General features: G+C 41.9%; 1 protein-coding gene across 2 annotated transcripts in view; it reads left to right on the top strand.

Moving 5' to 3' along the window:
* The window catches only part of PKP3 (plakophilin 3), a 135,358-nt gene extending 117,330 nt beyond the window's left edge, over positions 1-18,028 (top strand). For both annotated transcript variants that reach the window (XM_077460739.1, XM_077460738.1), the window contains 10 exons: positions 736-859; positions 986-1,190; positions 3,163-3,337; positions 3,428-3,545; positions 5,874-6,035; positions 7,350-7,532; positions 8,116-8,269; positions 8,732-8,924; positions 11,283-11,370; positions 16,635-18,028. In XM_077460739.1, coding sequence (XP_077316865.1) covers positions 736-859; positions 986-1,190; positions 3,163-3,337; positions 3,428-3,545; positions 5,874-6,035; positions 7,350-7,532; positions 8,116-8,269; positions 8,732-8,924; positions 11,283-11,370; positions 16,635-16,667 — 1,435 coding nt within the window. In that variant the 3' untranslated portion in view covers positions 16,668-18,028. The remainder of the gene's footprint in view (positions 1-735; positions 860-985; positions 1,191-3,162; positions 3,338-3,427; positions 3,546-5,873; positions 6,036-7,349; positions 7,533-8,115; positions 8,270-8,731; positions 8,925-11,282; positions 11,371-16,634) is intronic.
* The last annotated feature ends 2,743 nt before the right edge of the window (positions 18,029-20,771 follow it).

Raw genomic sequence — 20,771 nt, 5'->3', positions numbered from 1 at the left:
GCTCAGATCAAATTCCTACATCAAAGCTATTGGCTACTAGCGTGAACGTAGTCCCGTCGTAACGAAATAACGTCATCACGTTCTGAACGATCGGGTTTTCCGACAACTTGGTTCGACCGTGTGTATGCAACAGTTTCGGACACAATCCGTCGGACAAAATCCAATGGATTTGGTTGGCAGAATGTCTGACCGTGTGTACAAGGGCTAAGAAGGGTGTGAACCTGGCTCTTTGTGTGGAAGCAGTGGTGCCTCTGCAGAGGCCCATCATGCCCCCGCTACGTCAGAGCTATAATAGATATTCAGTGGAACCTGGATTTATCCTGCATTTGAGCCCTAGTAGGTCACTGGGTAGACCGCAATTCTAATTAATCTGAGTGCAGATGATGCAAAGTTTGCATCCCACCAACAGAAAATGGTGGTGAGTATTTTATTAACATATCTGAAAATGCAGGTATTGGTTTAACAAAAGTTAAATCCTTGACTAGGTTTTCACTACTGCTGTTGAAGTAGTTTATGGGTGAACTTTATAAAAGTCACTGAAGCCCTTTCTAGTACTTTTGCAGCAAATGATGGTTTTAGCTCTGTCTGTATCCCCCTAGTCATTGCTAGGATCTGATTGGTAGGTCTAGCTTTAAAAATCAAGCTCATTTGTTCTCCTGTACTTGAAACAGCATGGGGCTTCATAACACAAATGATATTGTTGAACTAATCAAATTATTCTGCATTACATTTCAGGTTTGATGACATTGATATGCCATCAGCTGTGAAATATTTAATGGCAAGTGATGCCAATCTCCAGGTGCTAGGAGCAGCCTATATACAGCACCGCTGTTACAGTGATTCAGAAGCTAAGAAACAGGTGAGTGATTGTTTACACCTAGCAAGTTCCAGTATAATTGGTGTGAACACAAAAATAGCTTCTAACCCATCATGGGCTTAAACCTGATTATACTCATGGCAGCTTCATATTGCGTAAATTATTTAGGCTCGAAGTTTGCAGGCCATCCCCAAGCTGGTGAAACTGTTCAATCATTCCAACCAAGAGGTGCAGCGCCATGCCACAGGAGCAATGCGCAATCTGATCTATGACAGCCCTGAGAACAAGATGTCACTGGTGGAGGAAAACGGCATCTATGAGCTTCTACTGGCACTTAAAGAACAAGATGATGAACTCAAAAAGAATGTAACTGGTACGCTTTATGTATTTCTACTTATGAACAGTTACAGAGACTGTATCCTGCTCACAGTAAAGTAGCGGAATCATTTTTGATTAAACAGGCACATTTTTTCCCAGCCACCATTGGGCACCACCATCTTATGTATTGAAGAACATAGGGAAGGTGACGTCAAGTTGTCCTTCACAGCCCCCAGGTCAAAAACACTTCTATTCATTGTGATAACCGCATGTCACTGCTCAGTAGTGGGACAAGGTTCTTTAGAACCAAGGAGGCAATACCAAAAGAGAAATTACTTGATTGCTCCATCCTCAGTCAATCAGAAGAAGCTTTGTGTTCATTGATAGAATACTTTGCTTGCTCTGAGCGGCTGAGAGATGCTGCAGTAGACTTTTCTGTGTTCTGGGTATGAGAGTGGAAGTCTCGGCTTACACCCAGACACAGTGCAGTATGATGTATGTAGCCTCAGCTACATACAAGTTTTTATACTGCACATCACGTGGCCTCACAGGTTAGTCTGGGACTTTGTTTGGGCCAGGTTGGCCCAAACAAGCTATGTTAAATGTGTGGAAAGATGGAGTTCTTCTTTAACTATAACTTAACTTTACTTAACTTTGACAGCGATTACAAAATTAGTTGTGTAGTAACTAATATGCTTTTAATATTACGAGTTGTTCTGTGCGGTTAAACTTAAATTATTAAATATACATTTTTATGAAAAAAAAAATGTAGAAGTGGTTAAATAGGCAAACCCCTCACCTGATTTCGACCCACCCATGTATTAGCCATACCTCCCATCTTTTTGAGATGGAAACGAGGGACACCTATCAGCAAAAGTATGTAGGCCAGGGCCGGTGCTACCACTATGCAAACTAGGCAGCCGCCTAGGGTGCACTGCTGCCTAGGGGTGCCCGGCCACTGGTTTCCCTCCATGTCTGCAGGCTGCAGCATGTAACTAACTCGGTCAGACCAGTAGTGTAATTAGAGGTGCAGCGCAGCACTGGCGCCAGAGCTAGAGGAAGCAGAGCCAATGCTTCCTGTATAGCGGTGCCTTCTGTCACTTGGGCAAATGGGGTGGAGTCAGGGGTGGAGCCAATGGGGGCGGCAAAATAAGGTTTTGTCTAGGGTATCAAAAATCCTTGCACCAGTGCTGATGTAGGCATAGGATACACCCCCTGCCACGTCCCTTTAAAAGAGAATTATAATAATTTTAAAAATGACTAAGCCCACACATGCTTTATTTGCCAATATTGTCCCCTTATACTGGATTTTTAAATTTACAAATGGAGAAATTTAGTAATTGGGAGAAAAGTTTTTGCACTGGGAAACGCTTTTTGAAAGATGAGATAAATCAGGGACAGTCCCCGAAATCAGAGACAGTTTAGAGCTATGTGTATTAACACAGAAGTGTCTACATCTCAGTAGTAGCCTCTTTTTTGTAAATGGTGAACAACTTCTTCTTTTTGACATTGCTTATTGGACTAAAATATTCTCATTCAGACACCATCAAGTAGTGATAAAGGTATAGTAAAGACTATAGCCCCTGGTTTAACTAATGTTGGCCATAGATTATTTGGGGGAGGAGATAAAGCTTTCCATCACCTATATAAGTGAGATAGATGGTGAAATCTTCTGTACTGTGCTATTGTATTCTGACAGCAAGGAGTCCTCTGTCAGAGTACTATTATTAGTGCTGCCCTTAATTGGCTGTAGCCGGCTGATTGAGAATCATTTTTTCAACAAGCCAGTTCGACAGCCGCTTACAATAGAGGTGATCGAAGACTGGAAAAGTCCTCTATCCTCTCCATGGTCTAGGTCCCAGCCTCTGCTTAAAAGAAAAAAAAAAGTGTTTTTGAAGGTTCGAAATCCTTTTACAAGCAAAAAATACAGATTTTTACCTATAAACAAAAACTGTCAGAAAAGTCCTGGTCTTCAAATGGTTAAAAGACAAATTGATATCTTCCATTTTTATTTTGTTTTTTTTTAGGGATTTTATGGAACTTGTCTTCCAGTGATAACCTGAAATCAAGACTGGCACGTGATACTCTAAGTCCCCTGACAGAGAGGGTGCTGTTTCCACTCTCTGGATCATCAGGCTCTGCACTCATCCAGCAGAATGCATCAGAGGCTGAGATATTTTACAATGCCACCGGCTTTCTCAGGTATGAATGAAACTTGCTGGGCTGTTCAATGTGGGTGGGTTGGGACAAAATTGATTATTTGTCAAATCCATGTTCTGTGTTCTTCTAAAGGAACCTGAGTTCTGCCAGTGAGGAGACCCGTCAGAAGATGCGAGAGTGTCCTGGGCTGGTGGATGCCCTGGTGGCATACATAAACCAAGCTCTACAGGCTGGCAAATCTGAAGACAAGGTGAGGCGCAATCGCTAATGTTAATTTTTAACACGCCTCTAGTGGATGTAATCCCTAACCAATTATAATGCTCTGTGTATCAAAGCAATTGTTACCTCTTTGTTTAAAAAATAAACTAAAAATAGTTTTTCACTTTTTTTTTTTTTTATCCTTTGTTGCATATCAGTGCTGCTGATCCCATGCATCCTTTTTTAGTCACTTCCTACCTTCATACATGCAATCCAGAATGGCTGCATAGCATTATTCAGGGCAGATTTCCTGATGGTGACAACAGTGGATCGCGAGTGCTACAATTGTAGTCTCTATTGAAGGCTTGTATGACAACATAGGAGAACAAATTGGAGACAGAAGTGTGGTCACTTCATTACAGTAAGGGATTAAACAAAGACCTTCATGGCAGGATTACCATGTATTTTATTAAAAGCTACATATTTAAGACTAATAAACAATTTGGTTTACATTTACTTTAGCTATAGGCTGTTGTAAAAGAGAGCTGCAGAATCTACTGTGACTACAGTGGGCTTAGAACTGGCTGTGGACAACACCAGGGTGCATTTACTCAATCCCAGGTTTCTGATCCAGGCTCTATTGGAGCACAAGGCAACCACAATGCAGAATCTCTACATTGAATGTGAGCTCCAGTGTTTCTCTTGGAACACATCAGAACTGAGACGATGCCCTATTACACTAGGCAGTAATTCAATAATCAACGCTGTGTCTTGGTCTAGGCCAACAGGGCCCAGGCCTAGGGCGGCACTTTGCAGGGGGGCAGCATGAAAAGAGTCCCTGCCAGTTTCCACTACACTTTCAGTGTAGTGCCAGTCATATGGGGAGGACTGGGCTGGAAGGCAAATCATTCTGGTGCCCCCATAAATGGAGCCGCACTGCTGCCAGTATGATAATACCGACAGGGCACCATCAGGGGTTGGGGCAACCCATACATGTGTAGGGGGGCCCGGGGCGTCCTGAAGGGCCCAGGCGATGAACCCCAACCAATGAGTTGTTGTGCGGCCAGCCGGAATTCCACAACTTTGGGGGGCCTGGTGCTCCTAGTCTTTACTGTCTTATCACAGCGGACCTCTCACCTAAGTTCTCAGCTACAGAGAGACAGATGCCATGTCGGGAGGCTGGAAAAGAAAGTCAGCTGATGGGCGCGGGCCAGTAAAGTGAAAGAGAAGGAGCTCTCCACTGTGTGAGGAGACCCCGTGTTGGGAAAGATGTGGTGGAGGGAGCCAGGCAGGCTGAAAGGAAAACCACACCAATTGAGTGGGAATTGCAGGACAACTACCTAGCTGCCACTGGGCTTCTTATCTAGGTAGTAGGGATGGTTCTGATGCAAGGGAGACTGAGCTGGTCAGTTACACTTAGGAGATTGCTATATATTATAGTGACTTGCCATAGATCTCAGCTACTGGTAATCTATATAGGAGGTAGGTGTTAATGTTTATACAGTAGCTGATTAGATTATATAGCATGGGGGTACCCAGGGTAGAAGGAAAGCTACACTATTTGGGTAAAACTTGCATGGCACTTACCTAGCTGCCAAAGGGGTTTTAATGTAGGGACACTGAGATGGTCTCCTATACCTGGCAGGTAGGTAGTAGGACTCTCCTACAATCCTTTGCTTGTGTGAGTTGTACATATTAAGGAATCCTTTATTTTTATCGTCAGCAATCAACTAAAATAAAATTAACAGATGGATTTATTTGTTCCTGCTCCCAATCCGTCCTTTGCTCAATGCCAGGACCACATACCTTTATCACTGTGCTATGTTTTCTCCTGCACCACTGGCATTGTTGTATCCTCTTAGTCCTCTCCATAAATTTCACAAAAATAGAGAGCCCACCTATGATTGGCTGTTGGCTTTGACAGCTTCCTTTTTTTTCATTTTTAATGGAGTAAGGGAGGGTTATAGCCCCCTTCTTTTTTTTTTTTTTTTTTTTTTTATTTTTTTATTTTTTTTTGCCATCCCTGTCCTATTGCAGATAATTTCTTTTAATTTCCTGCCCCATAGCCAAACAGGAAGTGAGAGAAAATCTCCGCAAATAAACGGAATTCATTATATTATAATATATTCTCTATCTCATTGGGGTTACAAGGCTGTGCTCCAGATGTGACTAATCAAGTAAGTGTACAAACAACATCATCCTTTCCTTTTTCTTTGGTATCAATGGTACTGAGATAATTTTTGGTCATGGTAAACCCAGAGAGAGAGATATAACTAATAACGGAAATGAGCATGACTGAGGGCTATTGGTCTTACTACGTTGATTTATGCAAAGGGTTAGCCGTTATTAGTAAATACAACTTTATGTACCTTTTTTCTAGAGCGTTGAAAATGCAGTATGTGTGCTCAGAAACCTGTCCTACCGACTGTATGATGAGTTGCCCCCATCTTCCCTGCAAAGGCTGGAAGGAACCCAGAGGGGACGCACTGCGGCAGGCGACGGTGTGGGTTGTTTCACCCCTCAGAGCCGGAAACTGAAAGAGGTAATTATTTAAAACTATGTGACACAATTATACTAAGATATCACCAACTTTTAAAATTGCAGGTAAAAGCACAGGAAATATCAAGTAATCCTTACATGAAGTGTATTTTCCACACTCTATATTTTTATGAACTTGCAATGTACTTCCTGCTATGCTGGAAAATTTTGAATACTCTAGAAGAGTTCACGCCTTTCCTTGTTGCATGGCATAGGCCTCCCCTCTTTTGAGAGGGTCTACTACTCTGTGATGGCTCAGCTCCTGCACCCCTCTCTTCATAATTCTTTTTATGTAGCTTCTGGGAAAGGAGCAAAAGGGAATACAGGGACTATAGAATGTCAGTTGCGTGAAAGCTGCTGACATCACACTCAAGATGGTGGTGCCCAGCGGGGCTTTTGGATATCTACACAAGAGAGGCTTTTAAAGGTGCATAAAATATGTTAACGCAAAAGTTCTACTGTCAGACAGTGAGCAGACAGGCTTTTTATTGCAGAAGAGACCTTACAGGGTTGATTTACTGAAACCGGAAAGTGCAAAATCTGGTGCAGCTGTGCATGGTAGCCAATCGGCTTTTATCTTCATCTAGTTCAATTGAGCTTTGGAAGCTGATTGGTTTATATTCAGAGCTGCACCAGATTTTGCACTCTTCAGTTTTAGTAAATCAATGTCTACATGTCTCTTTTGCAATTCGATTCAACTATCTGCCTGCTCTGTTTCCTCTGGCATGTACACTGATCTGTGCACCTGCAGCTCTACTTACACGGCTAGCCCTGGTCTCTGTGTTGGGATGACCGCTTCTTGCACATGCACAGGACTGAGGTCATCCAGTTCCAACCAATGAGGATGGCAGAAGATGTCGACTAGGAATAAGACCGTATGAGGGAAGGGAAGTTTTTAGTTCTGCTTTAAATACGCCTAAAATTTTATGGGAAGATCTTTGTTGAAATTATCTGGTGACAGGATCTCTTTTAAGTATAACAAAAGTATGTACTTATAAAAATGTTATTATACGTTTGATAACATCTTCCTTGGGTCAGTGATTGAGCCTTGCAGAACATTGTTTTATGCTCCTGTTTATGGAACACCCAAAACTCCCATATGGTTATAGATGGTAAGTATGTCAGTGAAGACTGGCTATTAGTGTATCCGAGACTTGCAGGAAGCCAGAGGTTGACTCAGCCCACCATGTTCCAGCTAGAACTAAATTGGCACTTTTGGGTGACTTCATTGAAGGTCCACCACACAGGTGATCTTTGTTTTTTACCTTTCTTTGTTGCTCATGCCCAGACTTACACTGTACTTCACTCTTTCTCACAGCAACAGGGCACAGACCTTGCCACTTTTGCAGAGATCTCAAAGGATCCGAAGGGGATGGAGTGGTTGTGGCATCCACAGATTGTCCATCTATACAACCGACTACTGCAGCAATGTGAACTCAACAGACACACAACAGAGGCCGCAGCAGGAGCGCTACAGAATATCACAGCTGGAGATCGCAGGGTAGGCAATGTCCTAGTTTGATCAGCGAATACTTGTTCAAGGCCTGAAAATGACTTCAAGTATTTATAATGTGATAGCTTGGTTTTGGATAAAATGGCTTGTGTATTTTTAAGGCTATGGTAGAAATATGCCCTAAAAGGAATACTACAATATAAATTATCAACACAGCGGGGTTCATTTTACTAAAACTGGAGAGTGCAAGATTTGGTGCAGCTCTACGTAGAAACCAATTGGCTTTCAGTTTTATTTGTCAAACCTTAATTGAACAAGCAAAAGTTAGAAGCTGACTGGCTACCATGCACAGCTGCATCAGATTTTGCACACTCCAGTTTTAGTAATTCAACCCCAATATCCTGTGGAAAAACTCATATTAAATCTGTAGAAGCTATTCAATGTAGTAGAAGGTGGTTAGAATATGAATGGGGTGTAATGTAGAAATGGCTGAGAGATGTCCTTTTGACGTGACATAAGAGTCTCATTGTAGGGTGTGATGGGTATGATTTGATTGGCTTATATCTTTCTGAAATATGCATTTTTTTTTTTTTTAGAGCTTTGTATGTAAAATATATTTGTGCTTTAACAGTGGGCAGGTGTCATGAGCCAGGTGGCGCTGGAACAAGAACGAATTCTGAATCCCGTCCTGGACCGTTTGAGGACTGCAGATCACAGCCAGCTGCGCTCCCTAACGGGGCTCATCCGCAATCTGTCAAGACATGCCAAGAACAAGGATGAGATGTGTGAGTGCTCAACCTTCTTCTCATATATTGATCATTTTGTTTACCATGTATTGGGTTTTAATTATGCTTCTTACTGACCAGATGTAATCCATTATACTGGATTCTTGTTGCACTAAAATAACTTTTCTTTGCTTGGAGAACCTCCAGGCAGCAAAGTAAATTGCCTGCTTATGCAATTTAAGAAATGTATTAACTTTCCTAAGGTCAAAAAGTTTAGAGTTTTTTTTTTTTTTTTTTTTTATCTACATTTGCATTGCAGCCACATAAAGCAGGGCTTTTACAGTGCCTAGGCTTCTTGCACTGTAAAAGCAGGGCCAGAATGAAAGTTTATTTTATTCAGCATCTCTTTACTTAAATCTTACCTTGCTTTACTCTGCATCAACAGTTCACATTTATAGGAATATATAGAATTAGATGGACTGTGGTCTTTCATCCTTGCTAATTATGTCATTCATGTTACAGCCACCAAGCTAGTCAGCCATCTTCTAGAGAAGCTTCCTGGGGACAGCAATGATAAAAGTCCTCCTTCTGAAGTCATTGTGAACATTATCGCTGTGCTCAATAACCTGACTGTGGCTGGACCTCTCGCAGCACGAGATATAGTATATTTCAATGGGCTCAGCAAACTGATGTACATCAAGAGGAATCGAGATGGGTAAGTGGTGCTAGATAAGTACACAGGACATTGTATAAAGCTAGGCCTAATACCAGAACCAGAGGTGAGATCTAGCTGGCAGCTATAGTTTAATTATCCACGTTTAATGTGTCTTCATGCTAAATACTTTGATATATTTTTAATAAATTTAACATTACAAACACATGAGGCACAACTCTGTCAATAAGTTGTGTAGCTGGATCAGGATTTTGATATGCTGGTGCATCTCATAAAATTAGAATATCATCAAAAAGTTTAAGTAATTCAATTCAAAAAGTGAAACTTGTGTGTGTATGTGTATGTGTGTATATATATATATATATATATATATATATATATATATATATATATATATATATATATATATATATATATATATATATATATATATATATTATATTTATATTTATATTGATGTGTTACACATAGTGATATATTTCAAAGTGAAAAGTTTGTCCATGTACAGTATTGTATGCGCTGAATACTTGGTCGGGGCTCCTTTTTGCATGAATTATTGCATCAATGAGTTTCGGTCAGGTGAGTTTGCTGGCCAATCAAGCACAGTGATCCCATGATCATTAAACCAGGAATTTGGTACTTTTGGCAGTTGTGAGGCGGTGCCAAGTCCTGCTGGAAAATGAATTCTACATCTCCATAAAATTGGTCAGCAGAGGGAAGCATGAAGTGTATACAGGCATAGCCACTTTTGGGGTACACAATGGGGTTTATTTACTAATGTTTGAGAGGGCAAACTCAGGCTCACTTCTGCATAGAAACCAATGAGCTTCCAGGTTTTACTACCAAAGCTTAATTGAACAAGCTGGGGTTAGAAGCTCATTGGTTTCTATGCAGAAGTGAGCCTGATTTTGCAATTTCCAGCTTTAGTAAATAAACCCCATTGTGCACTTAAAGTGGGGTATGCCTGTATTTAGAGCCATTGACATTTGAGTTAAGAGGTTACTTTCCTAAGCTCTGATGGGTCCAAAGAGGGAGGTGCCTGAAAAGAAAGTAGTATGTTTAGTAGAATGAAGAAAGCACCAGATATATGGTTGGCAGTCCAGTTCAATTTTATTCCATGAGAATAAGAAAGAAAACAAATTTTAGGTCTTTATCTATGGAACCTGGAATGGAATTATAGGAATCGAACTTGATTCTCCCCAAAGGGACAGTTTTTTTTTTGTCCCCAGATTTACTTTCAAACAGAAGAAAAACAAATTAAAGACCATTTTGTATGCATCATGCTAAACTTTAAAGCAGATGACTCCACTTATGTGGCAAAATCTATATCTATCTAAGATGGATAAATAATCTCATATACATCTGCACAAGCCATATTGAGATTTTGTGGTGTGGTTGTAAAGCCTCACATGTAGTCAGTAAAGTGACTGGCTTCAGGTGATACAGAGAAAAAAAATTCCTCTACATAAGTTGTAAATGTTTATTTACAGCTGTCTTTCCCCTACATTCATTCAAAGTGCAGAATTTATACAGAATCTCTCAGCTCTGAAAAGCGGGGGTGGAGAGCTGAAGTTAAATCAGTGAGGAGAGCTCTGAGAGCTGATTGGAGGAAAGGGGCATAATCCCCCTTCACACAGCACTCAGAGCTCGGGCTGTAAATCAGCTGGAGCTCCCTCCCATCATCATACTTCTCTTGGTTTCAGGAAGAATTGTCAGAAATTACATTTGGGGGGGGGGGGGGGGATTTACTAAAACTGGAGCACATAGAATCTGGTCCAGATGTGCATATTAACCAATCAGCTTGTAGGTTTTAATGTCAAAGTTTAATTCAGCAATTTGACGTTAGAAGCTAATTGGCTACCGTGCACATCTGCACCAGATTCTGCACTCTAGTTTTAGTAAATAATCCCCTTCATGCTCTAGATTGAGACAAGTACTCACTATAGAGGAATATGCTTTTGTTCATATTTCATGTCTGAGGGTTACAACCACTTTAAAATGTACCTTTCCTTTTCAATCTGCAGTGTTGTAATTTTCTGTAAAATGCATGCAATGTGCCTACCCTGCAGGCCTTCTGTACACAAACTGTGTACAGAACTTCCTCAGAATAGTAATTTCCTGCTTGTTTGGTCCGCACAAAGGTGCAGGTCAGATTTTAGGCATGTGCAATAGGAAATATATTTTTGGTGAGATACTTTATAAGGGTTAATTACTTACTGCAAATCCTTACAATGCACATAGACCACCCGGGGGATTCATTTTTTTTTTTCTCCCCAAAAGTAAAGTTACTCTGTAATGAATTACATTAATAGCTTCTCATTTATTGTATCATCGATTTAGCATCTATAGGTTATAATGCTAGATGGCAACACATTAAGATGAACATGTCTCTTTTTTTAGTCCAGACAGTGAGAAGGCCTCCCGGGCAGCCGCCAGCCTCCTTACCAATATGTGGCAATACAGCAAGTTACACCGGGACTACAAATCAGTAAGTAGACTTTGTCCAGCACTTTTACATATGACATTTACCTCCCCATATATTCCAGCAGTGAGGTGAAGAGTGGAATGGAGTTCCTAATATGCTAACATTGATAAAAGGGGGGGTGCTGAAGACAAGTAACAGACTGCCTGCGTGGAGAGCAATCTGAAGACTTGAGTTTACTGACCTTCTGAAAATGCTACTCTCAAAATAAATATGCAAATTTTAAGGTTTCTTACTGGACTGTATGCTGGTTGCTTGTTTTGAATGAATTCAGAAGTGACCACTACGGGCATCTCCAGGAGTAGGTCAGCAACTGCAATGGTCAGTTTTCCTGCAATCCACGTTTTCTTTTTAAAAGTGAACTCTATCCCCCAACATCCCTGACATGTAACATTTTCCTTAATTGGAAGCAAAACCTTAAAGCGGAGTTCCACCCAAAAATAGAATTTCCGCTTTAAGGCCTCCTCTCCAGCTCCTGTTTTGAAACTGAGCTTTTGGGGAGGAGGGGGAGAGCAGGTACCCGATTTTGACAGCTACCCGTTCCTACTTCCGTTCCAGTCACCTTAGGCGATCGGAATTTTTCTATCCTGAAGTCTTCTGGGACACGTGACAGGTCCTAGAAGACTTTGGAACCATGCCAGCGAGCAGCGCTGCTCATGCATGCACACTGGGCATCCGGCTGCGAAGCCGCAAGCTGTCACAGCCAAGTGCCCATAGTAGATGCCAGTACCACCGAAGGAGGGCACTGGAACAACATAATGCGTGAGTACACTGCTGGATCATGGGACAAGTGAGTGGCTGTTTATTAAAAGTCAGCAGCTACACTTATTGTAGCTGCTGACTTTTAATGAACAAAAATATGATTAGAAACTCTGCTTTTAAAGTGTATGTTTTGCCAAATTAAAAAATTAAAATTGGTTAACTTCTGCAATATATGCACAGTTGCCAAATGTTGTCTTTTTGACCAGAGTCCTTTTTACATTTCCTTTTATAGGCCTGTTCTTCAGCAATAATTTCTTAAAATAAACTAATACATTTATTATTATTATTTATTTTTTTTTTTTTTTAAGGACAAACAGGCTTTCTTCTGGCGCTATCTTACAAAAATGTTTTATTTGTGCAATCCATAGACACTTAACAAAAACCACACTTTTCTACTTTTAAATGTTAATTAAAAAAAAAAAAAAATACTGTAGATAATCTATCATATCTTTTACAATTTGTCCTGGGTGCAATGCTTTGTACCAGAGCAAAATTTTATTTAAAATTTAGCTTTTTTATACAACAAATAAAATTAAATTATAAAAACTTAAATGTTACTATTAATGGTTAAAAGTAGAAAAAATCTAAACAAATCAGCAGTAACAGAATAGCTAGGGGGAGAATGGGAAGAAGGAGTTGTTTGTGGTGTAAATAGGAGCACATTTATTTAGAAGAAATATTTGAATTCCATTTCTGTACCATGTTTACAAATGTTGTTCAAAAGGTATTTTATTCAGCAGTGGCAACATTTTGACAGGAAGGAATAGCCAATGAATGCGGCAAGGGGAACAGCAGGGAAAGGGGGGGGGGGGGGGGACAAGGTGTGCTAGGTTCCCCTGGTGTACTTTTTTTGGTGTGTGTGGCATGCCTCTTTGTCTCCCTGCAAAGGTAAAGCATTATGGACTACTATGGATCGCACAGTAGCCCATTATGTGTCACTTACCTGGCACAGGAGCCAGCGATGTCACCGCTGTCCCCTGTAGCATGAAGTGTCCATCTTCTTCCGGGTATCGCTGCTCCGGCGCTGCGATGTCACTCCCGTGCATGCGCACGGGAGCTGCCACTAATGGCATATCGCCGTTAGCGGCATGCTCAGCATGCCGCTGTCTATGGCACATGCACCGTAGACAGCGGTGCCTGTCTTTTTGCAAATATCTCCTAAACCATGTAGGTTTAGGAGATATTTCATGGACTTACAGGTAAACCTTAATCTAGGCTTACCCGTAGGTCAAAGTGGTCTGTAAGGGTTTACAACCACTTTAAGGTGACTGCAAGTACAGGAAAGAATCTTGTTAATTCTGCCAGAAAGCCCATGAACTGACATTACCTCTGATACTCTAAAGTACCATGCATAGTTGTCAGCCCTGCCTGAGGTCTACTCTACTAGACTACCCTTCGTTTCCAAACAAAAAGAAGTCAGCAGCCTCTGGGTGCACACCACATTCACTACATTGTCAGAAGTATTGGGACATTTACACATTAACTTTAATGGCATCCCAGTCTTAGTCAGAAGGGTTCAATATTTGGTTGACCCAGCTATAACCGATTCAACTCTTCTGGTAAGATTGTCCGCAAAGTTTAGGAGGTGTGTTTATGGGAATGTTTGACGAAAAATGGCTCAGCCATTTTATTTTTATTTTTTCCCCGACCTCTTTGTGCACTGGTGTGCAGTCATGTTGAAACAGGAAGGGGCCAGCCCAAAACTGTTCCTCTCAAAGTTGGGAACATGAAGTTGTCCAAAATGTCTTGGTATGCTGACGCCTTAAGAGTTCCCTTCACTGAAACTCACTGGGGTCAAGCCCAACCTCTGAAAAACCATCCCACCCACACCATAATTCCCCCTCCACCAAATGATTTGATCCAGTGCGGTCCATAAAGACATGGATGAGTAAGTTTGGGGTGGAGGAACTTAACTGGCCTGCACAGTCCTGACCTCAACCTGATAGAACACCTTTGGGAAAAATTAGAGCGGAGACTGCCAGGCCTTCTCGTCCACATCATTGCCTGACCTCACAAATGCGCTTCTGGAAGAATGGTCAAACATTCCCATAGACACACTCCTAAACCTTGTGGACCACTTTCCCAGAAGAGTTGAAGCTGTTATAGCTGCGTAGGGTGGGCCAACTCAATATAGAATACCTTACGGACCAAGACTGGGATGCCATTAATGTTTGTAATAACAGATGTCCCAATACTTTTGACAATATAGTGTATCTTATCCATCCCCCCCCCCATCCCAGAAAAAGAAGAAAATCAGCCGCTCACCTGGGACACCTTTGCTTGTGCCAGCCAATTACTGTTGCCTTTTTGTGATAGTCTGACTGTACAATCTCTATAGATTTACCAAATCTATATAATAGGGGGACCCACCTAGACAATCCATTCAATTTGTATCAATGCAGGCCTGCCCATGTAATACACAGTTGATGGTAGACCTAAAGATGTTTTTACAATCACATTGGTTAGTCCATGGTCTCTTAAAAGGCTTGTGTTGATGGCTTTTTTTTATTGTCAGAACATCGTCTTTATTAGTAAACTAGGAATCCAAAAACAGGTTAATGCAGTTTAAGGCCCCTTTCACACTGACGTCCCGTTCAGGCCCGCCTGTCAGTTTTTCAGGCGGACCTGAACGGGTGCTCCATAGAGCTCTATGGAGCGTCGGATGTCAGCGGTGACATGTCCGCTGACATCCGACCCGCTCCGATCCGAAAAAGTGTAACGGAGGAAAAAGCTATTTTTCCATCCGTCTGCGGATCGGATCGGGTGACGACGGGCACTGCGGTCCGTCGTCATCCGATCTCCCATAGGGGAGAGCGGCGCTGTGACAGGTCCGTCCCTGCGCAGTGTGCAGAGACAGACCTGTCATCTCCCTGCTCAGCGGGGATCGGCGGAGTGATCCCCGCTGAGCAAACGGATATCCACGGGGCGGATCAGAACTGATCCGCCCCGTGTGAAAGGACCCTAAAAGATTTAACTGTAGTAGATCAGATGCCCCTGCCAATAAACTCTCTCTAATATGTAATATCTGAAGCATTTTATACTGATCTCAATTAAAAGCAGAATGCAACCGAAGGCACTCTGCATTTACCCATCACCACAAGCCCAATGTGTGAAACATGTCAAAGCAGAAGCCTGTTTGGATCAAGGTAAAGGGTCCTGCCGTCAGGACTGTACTGCTGGGTGGATTGACAATTGAGCAGGGGATGGTGGAAAGGTTATACATTGGGGAATAAGAAGATGCTTCACTTTCTTGCTATTTATATCCTATATTTTATATTGCAATATTCTGCTACTCTTATGCCGTGTACACACGAGTGGCATGTCCGTCAGAAAAAGTCAGACTGGAGCTTTTCATCGTATATTCCAATCGTGTGTCCCATTGGACTTTTTACATCAAAAATTCTGACAGACCTAGAAATAGAACATATATTCTAAATATTTACGACGGAACCAATTCTTATCGGTAAAACCACTCATCTGTATGCTGTTCTGACGGACCAAAAACGATGCATGCTTTTAAGCAAGTACGTCGGAAGCTACTGGCTACTGAACTTCCGTTTTCTAGTCCCGTCGTATGTGTTGCACGTCACAGCGCTCTTGACAGTTGGACTTTGGTGTGTACGCAAGACGGTTTCAGTGGAATTCCATCGGGAAAAACCTTCAAAGTTGATTCCGACTGGAAAACTGGTCGTGTGCACAGGGCATTACACACTGGGGGTTATTTATGAAAGGCAAATCCACTTTGCACTACAAGTGCACTTGGAAGTGCAGTCGCTGTAGATCTAAGGGGGACATGCAAGAAAATAAACAGCGTTTTTAGTTTGCACATGATTGGATGATAAAATCAGCAATGCTTCCCCTCACATCTACAGTGACTGCACTTCCAAGTGCACCTGTAGTGCAAAGTGGATTTGCCTTTAGTAAATCAACGTCACTGTTCCTGATCAACGACATTATAAGGTCCAGTGGAGTTTCCAAACAAATGTTCCTACCTCATATAGACACATAGCAACCTGTAAGTCAAGGTTTCTCAGCCAGGGTTCCTCCAGAGGCTCCTTGAGCAATGAGCAGTTTTTGCCTCTAAAAGTTCCCACTTAAACCAGCTTTCTGTAAGAGGGTAATTCTTCCCAATGACCACAAGTGTAAGGGGGCAATCTTTCCACTGACCATCACACTAATTTATCAATGAGTTGATATAGTAATATTACCAGGGGTTCCCTGAGACCGGAACTTGCTTCAAGGGTTCCTCTGTGTTGAAAAGGTTGAGAGAAGCTACTGTAGTTAGAAAGTGATTAGCCTATCCGTATATATATTTAGGTATTGTCAAAGAAAACTGGAACTAATGCAGTGGTATATGGGTAGAATATAACATCTTCAAGCGTTTAGTGCCAATGGCATGATCTGAATCCAGGGCCGCAGTGTTATAAGACATCAGGGCTAACTACTACAACTCCATTCTCCCTAGTTATATGTGCCTTCTCAGTGAACACTTTTTGTTTGTTTTACAGAAGGGCTACCGGAAGGAGGATTTCCTTAGCTAATGATGCAGCGCCCACTTGTCTCCGTGCCTCCTCAGAAGATCAGCAAGAAAGCATTGACCGATGGACTACTATCCTGGCCCTTCCCATTCTCTCCTGTGTACACCTAAGCACTCTTGACATGGCACAGCAGAGCCCAAGGGGGACAGTTTATGTAGCTAGGTTGAATATAGACTAGAGTTACGCATGTGTGTGAATGTATTTTGTAAGAAAAGAAGAAAAATAAATAAAATTGGTCTATGGGATTGTACGTGAACACGGGTGAATGTGCGTGTCTTGGTTAGTAGAGCTAATGCAAATACATGTACTATAAAAGGAAGCGATAACCTGTGCCTTTCTACTATTGTTAGACCTTCTCACCCAACAGGCTGTACTGGCCAGTCTCGGCGGTAGTGATTTCTTATTCCCTTTTTTTTTTTTTTTTTTTTTTTCACTCTTAGATATGCTGCATGGAACTAGTATAGGTCTGGTATACTTACAGCAGTTTATTTGATCCCTTTGACAAATAAATGTCACTTTTAGTAAAAAACAAACCTGCAATATCCAAGGATCAGACTGTATTCTGATCATGTAGAAAATGTTATAAAAATATTGGGGTAGGGGCAGCATGTCCCTTGGTGTTAAGTGTATGTTGCTATGTACAGATTGGTCAACTGCAGATGAATTTGATTCGGTGTGAAAGTCCCCCCCTAGTCCCATTGTGTGTGTTGTTGTTGTTGTTGTTGTTTTTTTTTTTTTTTTTGTTTTTTTTTTCTTTTCCTTATGAATACACAGATGTTTCCGATGACTGTAAGCAGTGGGATCGCCTTCTTGGCGAAAACTACATGTCTCTCTTCACTTCTCACAAGTGGTGCTTTAATGGGTTCCATTTATTGTACAGATTGGGTTGTATAGAGGCACCCTTGGCCCTTTTATATAAAGATATATGATGCAAAGAGAAAAAGAGTAAGTTATAGAACATTATTTTTAAAATGTGTCAAACACAACCGTGAACTTTAAAGAGCGTCTTTCCATTGTAGGTGTATTACAGAACGCAATATTCATTGTATAATGGCTTTCAGATTACTTGATAAGGCAAAACTCCATTAAAAAGCACAGTATTCCTCTGTAATGGCATATCCGGTCGCCATGGATTACTGAACTTTGCAGATCACCCCAAGACTGCTTTACTAAATAAGCCCATTTAACATCCATTACTATGCAGATTTGGGTTTTAAATCTCAGGGAAGCATTCCTGTTTGTGCTCTTATGTCCTTTTTAACCAACTTGCTCAAATGTGCCTTAGCCCTTCGCGGGCTCTTGTAAAATATAGCACCGTGTTTTCGGTACTTAATAAATAAAAAAAAAAATGTTAAATTCAGAAATTGTTGTGCTGTGTTCCTTCTCTGGATAAAGGGTTAAGTGTGGGAACTTTACATAGGTGCAGTCACTTGCATTCCTGGGCGGAGGTGGAATCTTTATTTGGCTTTGCCGGGGCTTGTTCTACACCGGGATCCCCAGGGGGTGAAGACTGCATCAGACACACGTATTCCCTTAAAGTGCCATTCTGTTACATAGAGACATATGCAATAAATAGCAATAGTATTTGACTGTGCGCCCTCTTCTGCCATCCTCTGAATGCCAGATTTAGTTTTTTTTGCAATAGAATAGAAAGGATCAAGCGTCGAGAAAAGGGTGATTCACAAGTGCAAAGGAGTACAGCAAACACTAAGGCCCCTTTCACACTGAGGTGCTTCTAAACAGCCAGTAAAACACTGAGCTCTTTTGAAGAGCTTTGTAGGCACTTTTGAAGAGCTTTCCATTCATTTCAATGGAGAGGGGTGTTTTTTGTTTTTTTTCACTACTTTGCCAGCACACACTGCCCCAGTGTGAAAGCGTTTATTGATTTTAATGGAAATGGGTTTTTGAGAGCTTTTCAGGCACTTTTTTAGCGTAAAAGCACCTGAAAAGCACCTCAGTGTGAAAGGGGTCTTATTAGAAGTATACAATGATGGAGGAGTCTGCCGTCAGGGAGGTCGAATGAACAAAGTCGTCGGGCTAGATGGAGATGCACATGAGGAGCATCTCTCCATGCAGATTGAGCATGTTCAATAATTTCTGAGTGGAACTAATATTTGGCTCTAAACTCGCATTGTGTGTCGAATGATAAATTCCACCTTTCTCTTGTATAGGACAGTGGTAGTCAACGTTTGTAATATGGGGGGGGGGGGGGCCTCCAGTGTGACCCTCAACATCACCAAAGGGCTGCACATAAAATCCAATATCAGACTGCAGACCCACAACAGGATGTAGTCAAAGACTATGGTCTGAGGGTGGAGACCTGATACACTGGTTGATCAGAGACCGTGGACAGGTTACAGGAGATAGTCAGAGAATGTGCATACAAGAGATGGTCAGACTGTGTATATAATACAAGGGATAGTCAGACTACAGACAGGTACAATAGATAGTTGGAGACACTGGATATACTGTAACACAGGAGATGGTCAGATGATGGACAATAATACAGGATATGGACATAATACAAGAGATGGCCAGATGATGGATCTAATACAGGAGATGGTCAGAGACGGTGGACAGGGTACAAAAGATGATCAGAGACTAGGGATGAGCCGAACACCCCCCCGGTTCGGTTCGCACCAGAACTTTCGAACGGACCCCAAATTCGTACGAACGTTGGAACCCCATTGAAGTCTATGGGACTCAAACGTTCGAAATTAAAAGTGTTAATTTTAACGGCTAATATGTAAGATACTGTCCTAAAAAGGGTTTGGGGACCTGGCTCCTGCCCCAGGGGACATGGGTCAATGCAAAAAAAACTTTTAAAAATGACCGTTTTGGCAGGAGCACTGATTTTAATGACGATTAAAATGAAAAAAAAAAAGTGAAATATTCCTTTAAATATGGTGCCTGGGGGGTGTCTGTAGTATGCCTGTGAAGTGCCACGTGTTCCCCGTGTTTAGAACAGTCCCTGCACAAAATGACATTTAATGGAAATAACGTCATTTAAAGCTGCTTGCGGTTTTAATGTTATATCTGGTTCCGGCAATATGGTTGAAAATCATTGAGAAAAATGGCATGGGTAGCCCTCCCTGCCCATTACCAGCCCCTTTGGGTCTTGTACCCATATTAAGGGGAACCCCGTACCCATATTAAAAAAAGGAAATGCGTGTGGCCCCCAGGCCCTATATACTCAGAACAGCAGTATACAGGTGGTGCAAACAAGACAGGGACTGTGTAGGTTTGTTGTGTTAAGTTGAATCGGTTTGTCATTTTCAACTGGTACGTTTTTAAAGTGTAGCTTCAGTCAAAAAAAACTATTTTTAAGCTTTTTGGAAAACATAGGGAAGGGTTATCACCCCTGTATAATTTGTTTTGCCGTCCATCTTTTTCAGAGCACGCAGACAGCACGCACAATCTCCTACTGCTGACTGCAAGCTCTATTTAAAACAAGCAAGATAGTTAGCTATATAGGTGGCTATAGCGGTGTATACTGGGTTCAGAGCACGCAGACAGCACGCACAATCTCCTAACACTGACTGACAGCTCTATTATAAAAGATAGATATATCGCTAGATATATAGGTGAATATAGCGGTGTATACTGCGGTCAGGGCACGCACACAACAACCACTACAGAAGAGCAAGAACGAAAAATCGGCCGATAACTATCGGTGTATACTGTGTTGAAGGTACACAGAACACCCATTAACTGCTACAGATGCCAACACACTACACAAGGCCACCGCGCTGGTGGCCTTATATAGTGTGGGGCATGTACTACACAGCCTGAGCTATGATTGGCCACAGGCATCCTGCCTGTTGCCAATCATGGCTCTCCTCGCTGCCGGCGCTGTGATTGGCCGAGCATGCGGGGTCACAGTGCATGCTTGGCCAATCATGAGCCAGCAATGCACTGCGCCATCGCAGTGCATTGTGGGCCGTGAGCGCCACACGAATTTGGTGCGAATGGCCCATAACGTTCGGAATTCGCCGAACGGGCGAACAGCCGATGTTAGAGTCGAATGTATGTTCGACTCGAACACGAAGCTCATCCCTATCAGAGACTGTGGGCATAATACAAAGAATTGTTTGAGATTATGGATTG

This window comes from Lithobates pipiens, unplaced genomic scaffold (genome assembly GCF_037356315.1).
Source record: "Lithobates pipiens isolate NorthernLeopardFrog02 unplaced genomic scaffold, aLitPip1_a1.2 Scaffold_10, whole genome shotgun sequence".
Taxonomy (NCBI): Eukaryota; Metazoa; Chordata; class Amphibia; order Anura; family Ranidae; genus Lithobates; species Lithobates pipiens.
The sequence above is the reverse complement of the archived record's forward strand: the minus strand, read 5'-3'. Positions and strand labels throughout refer to the sequence as shown.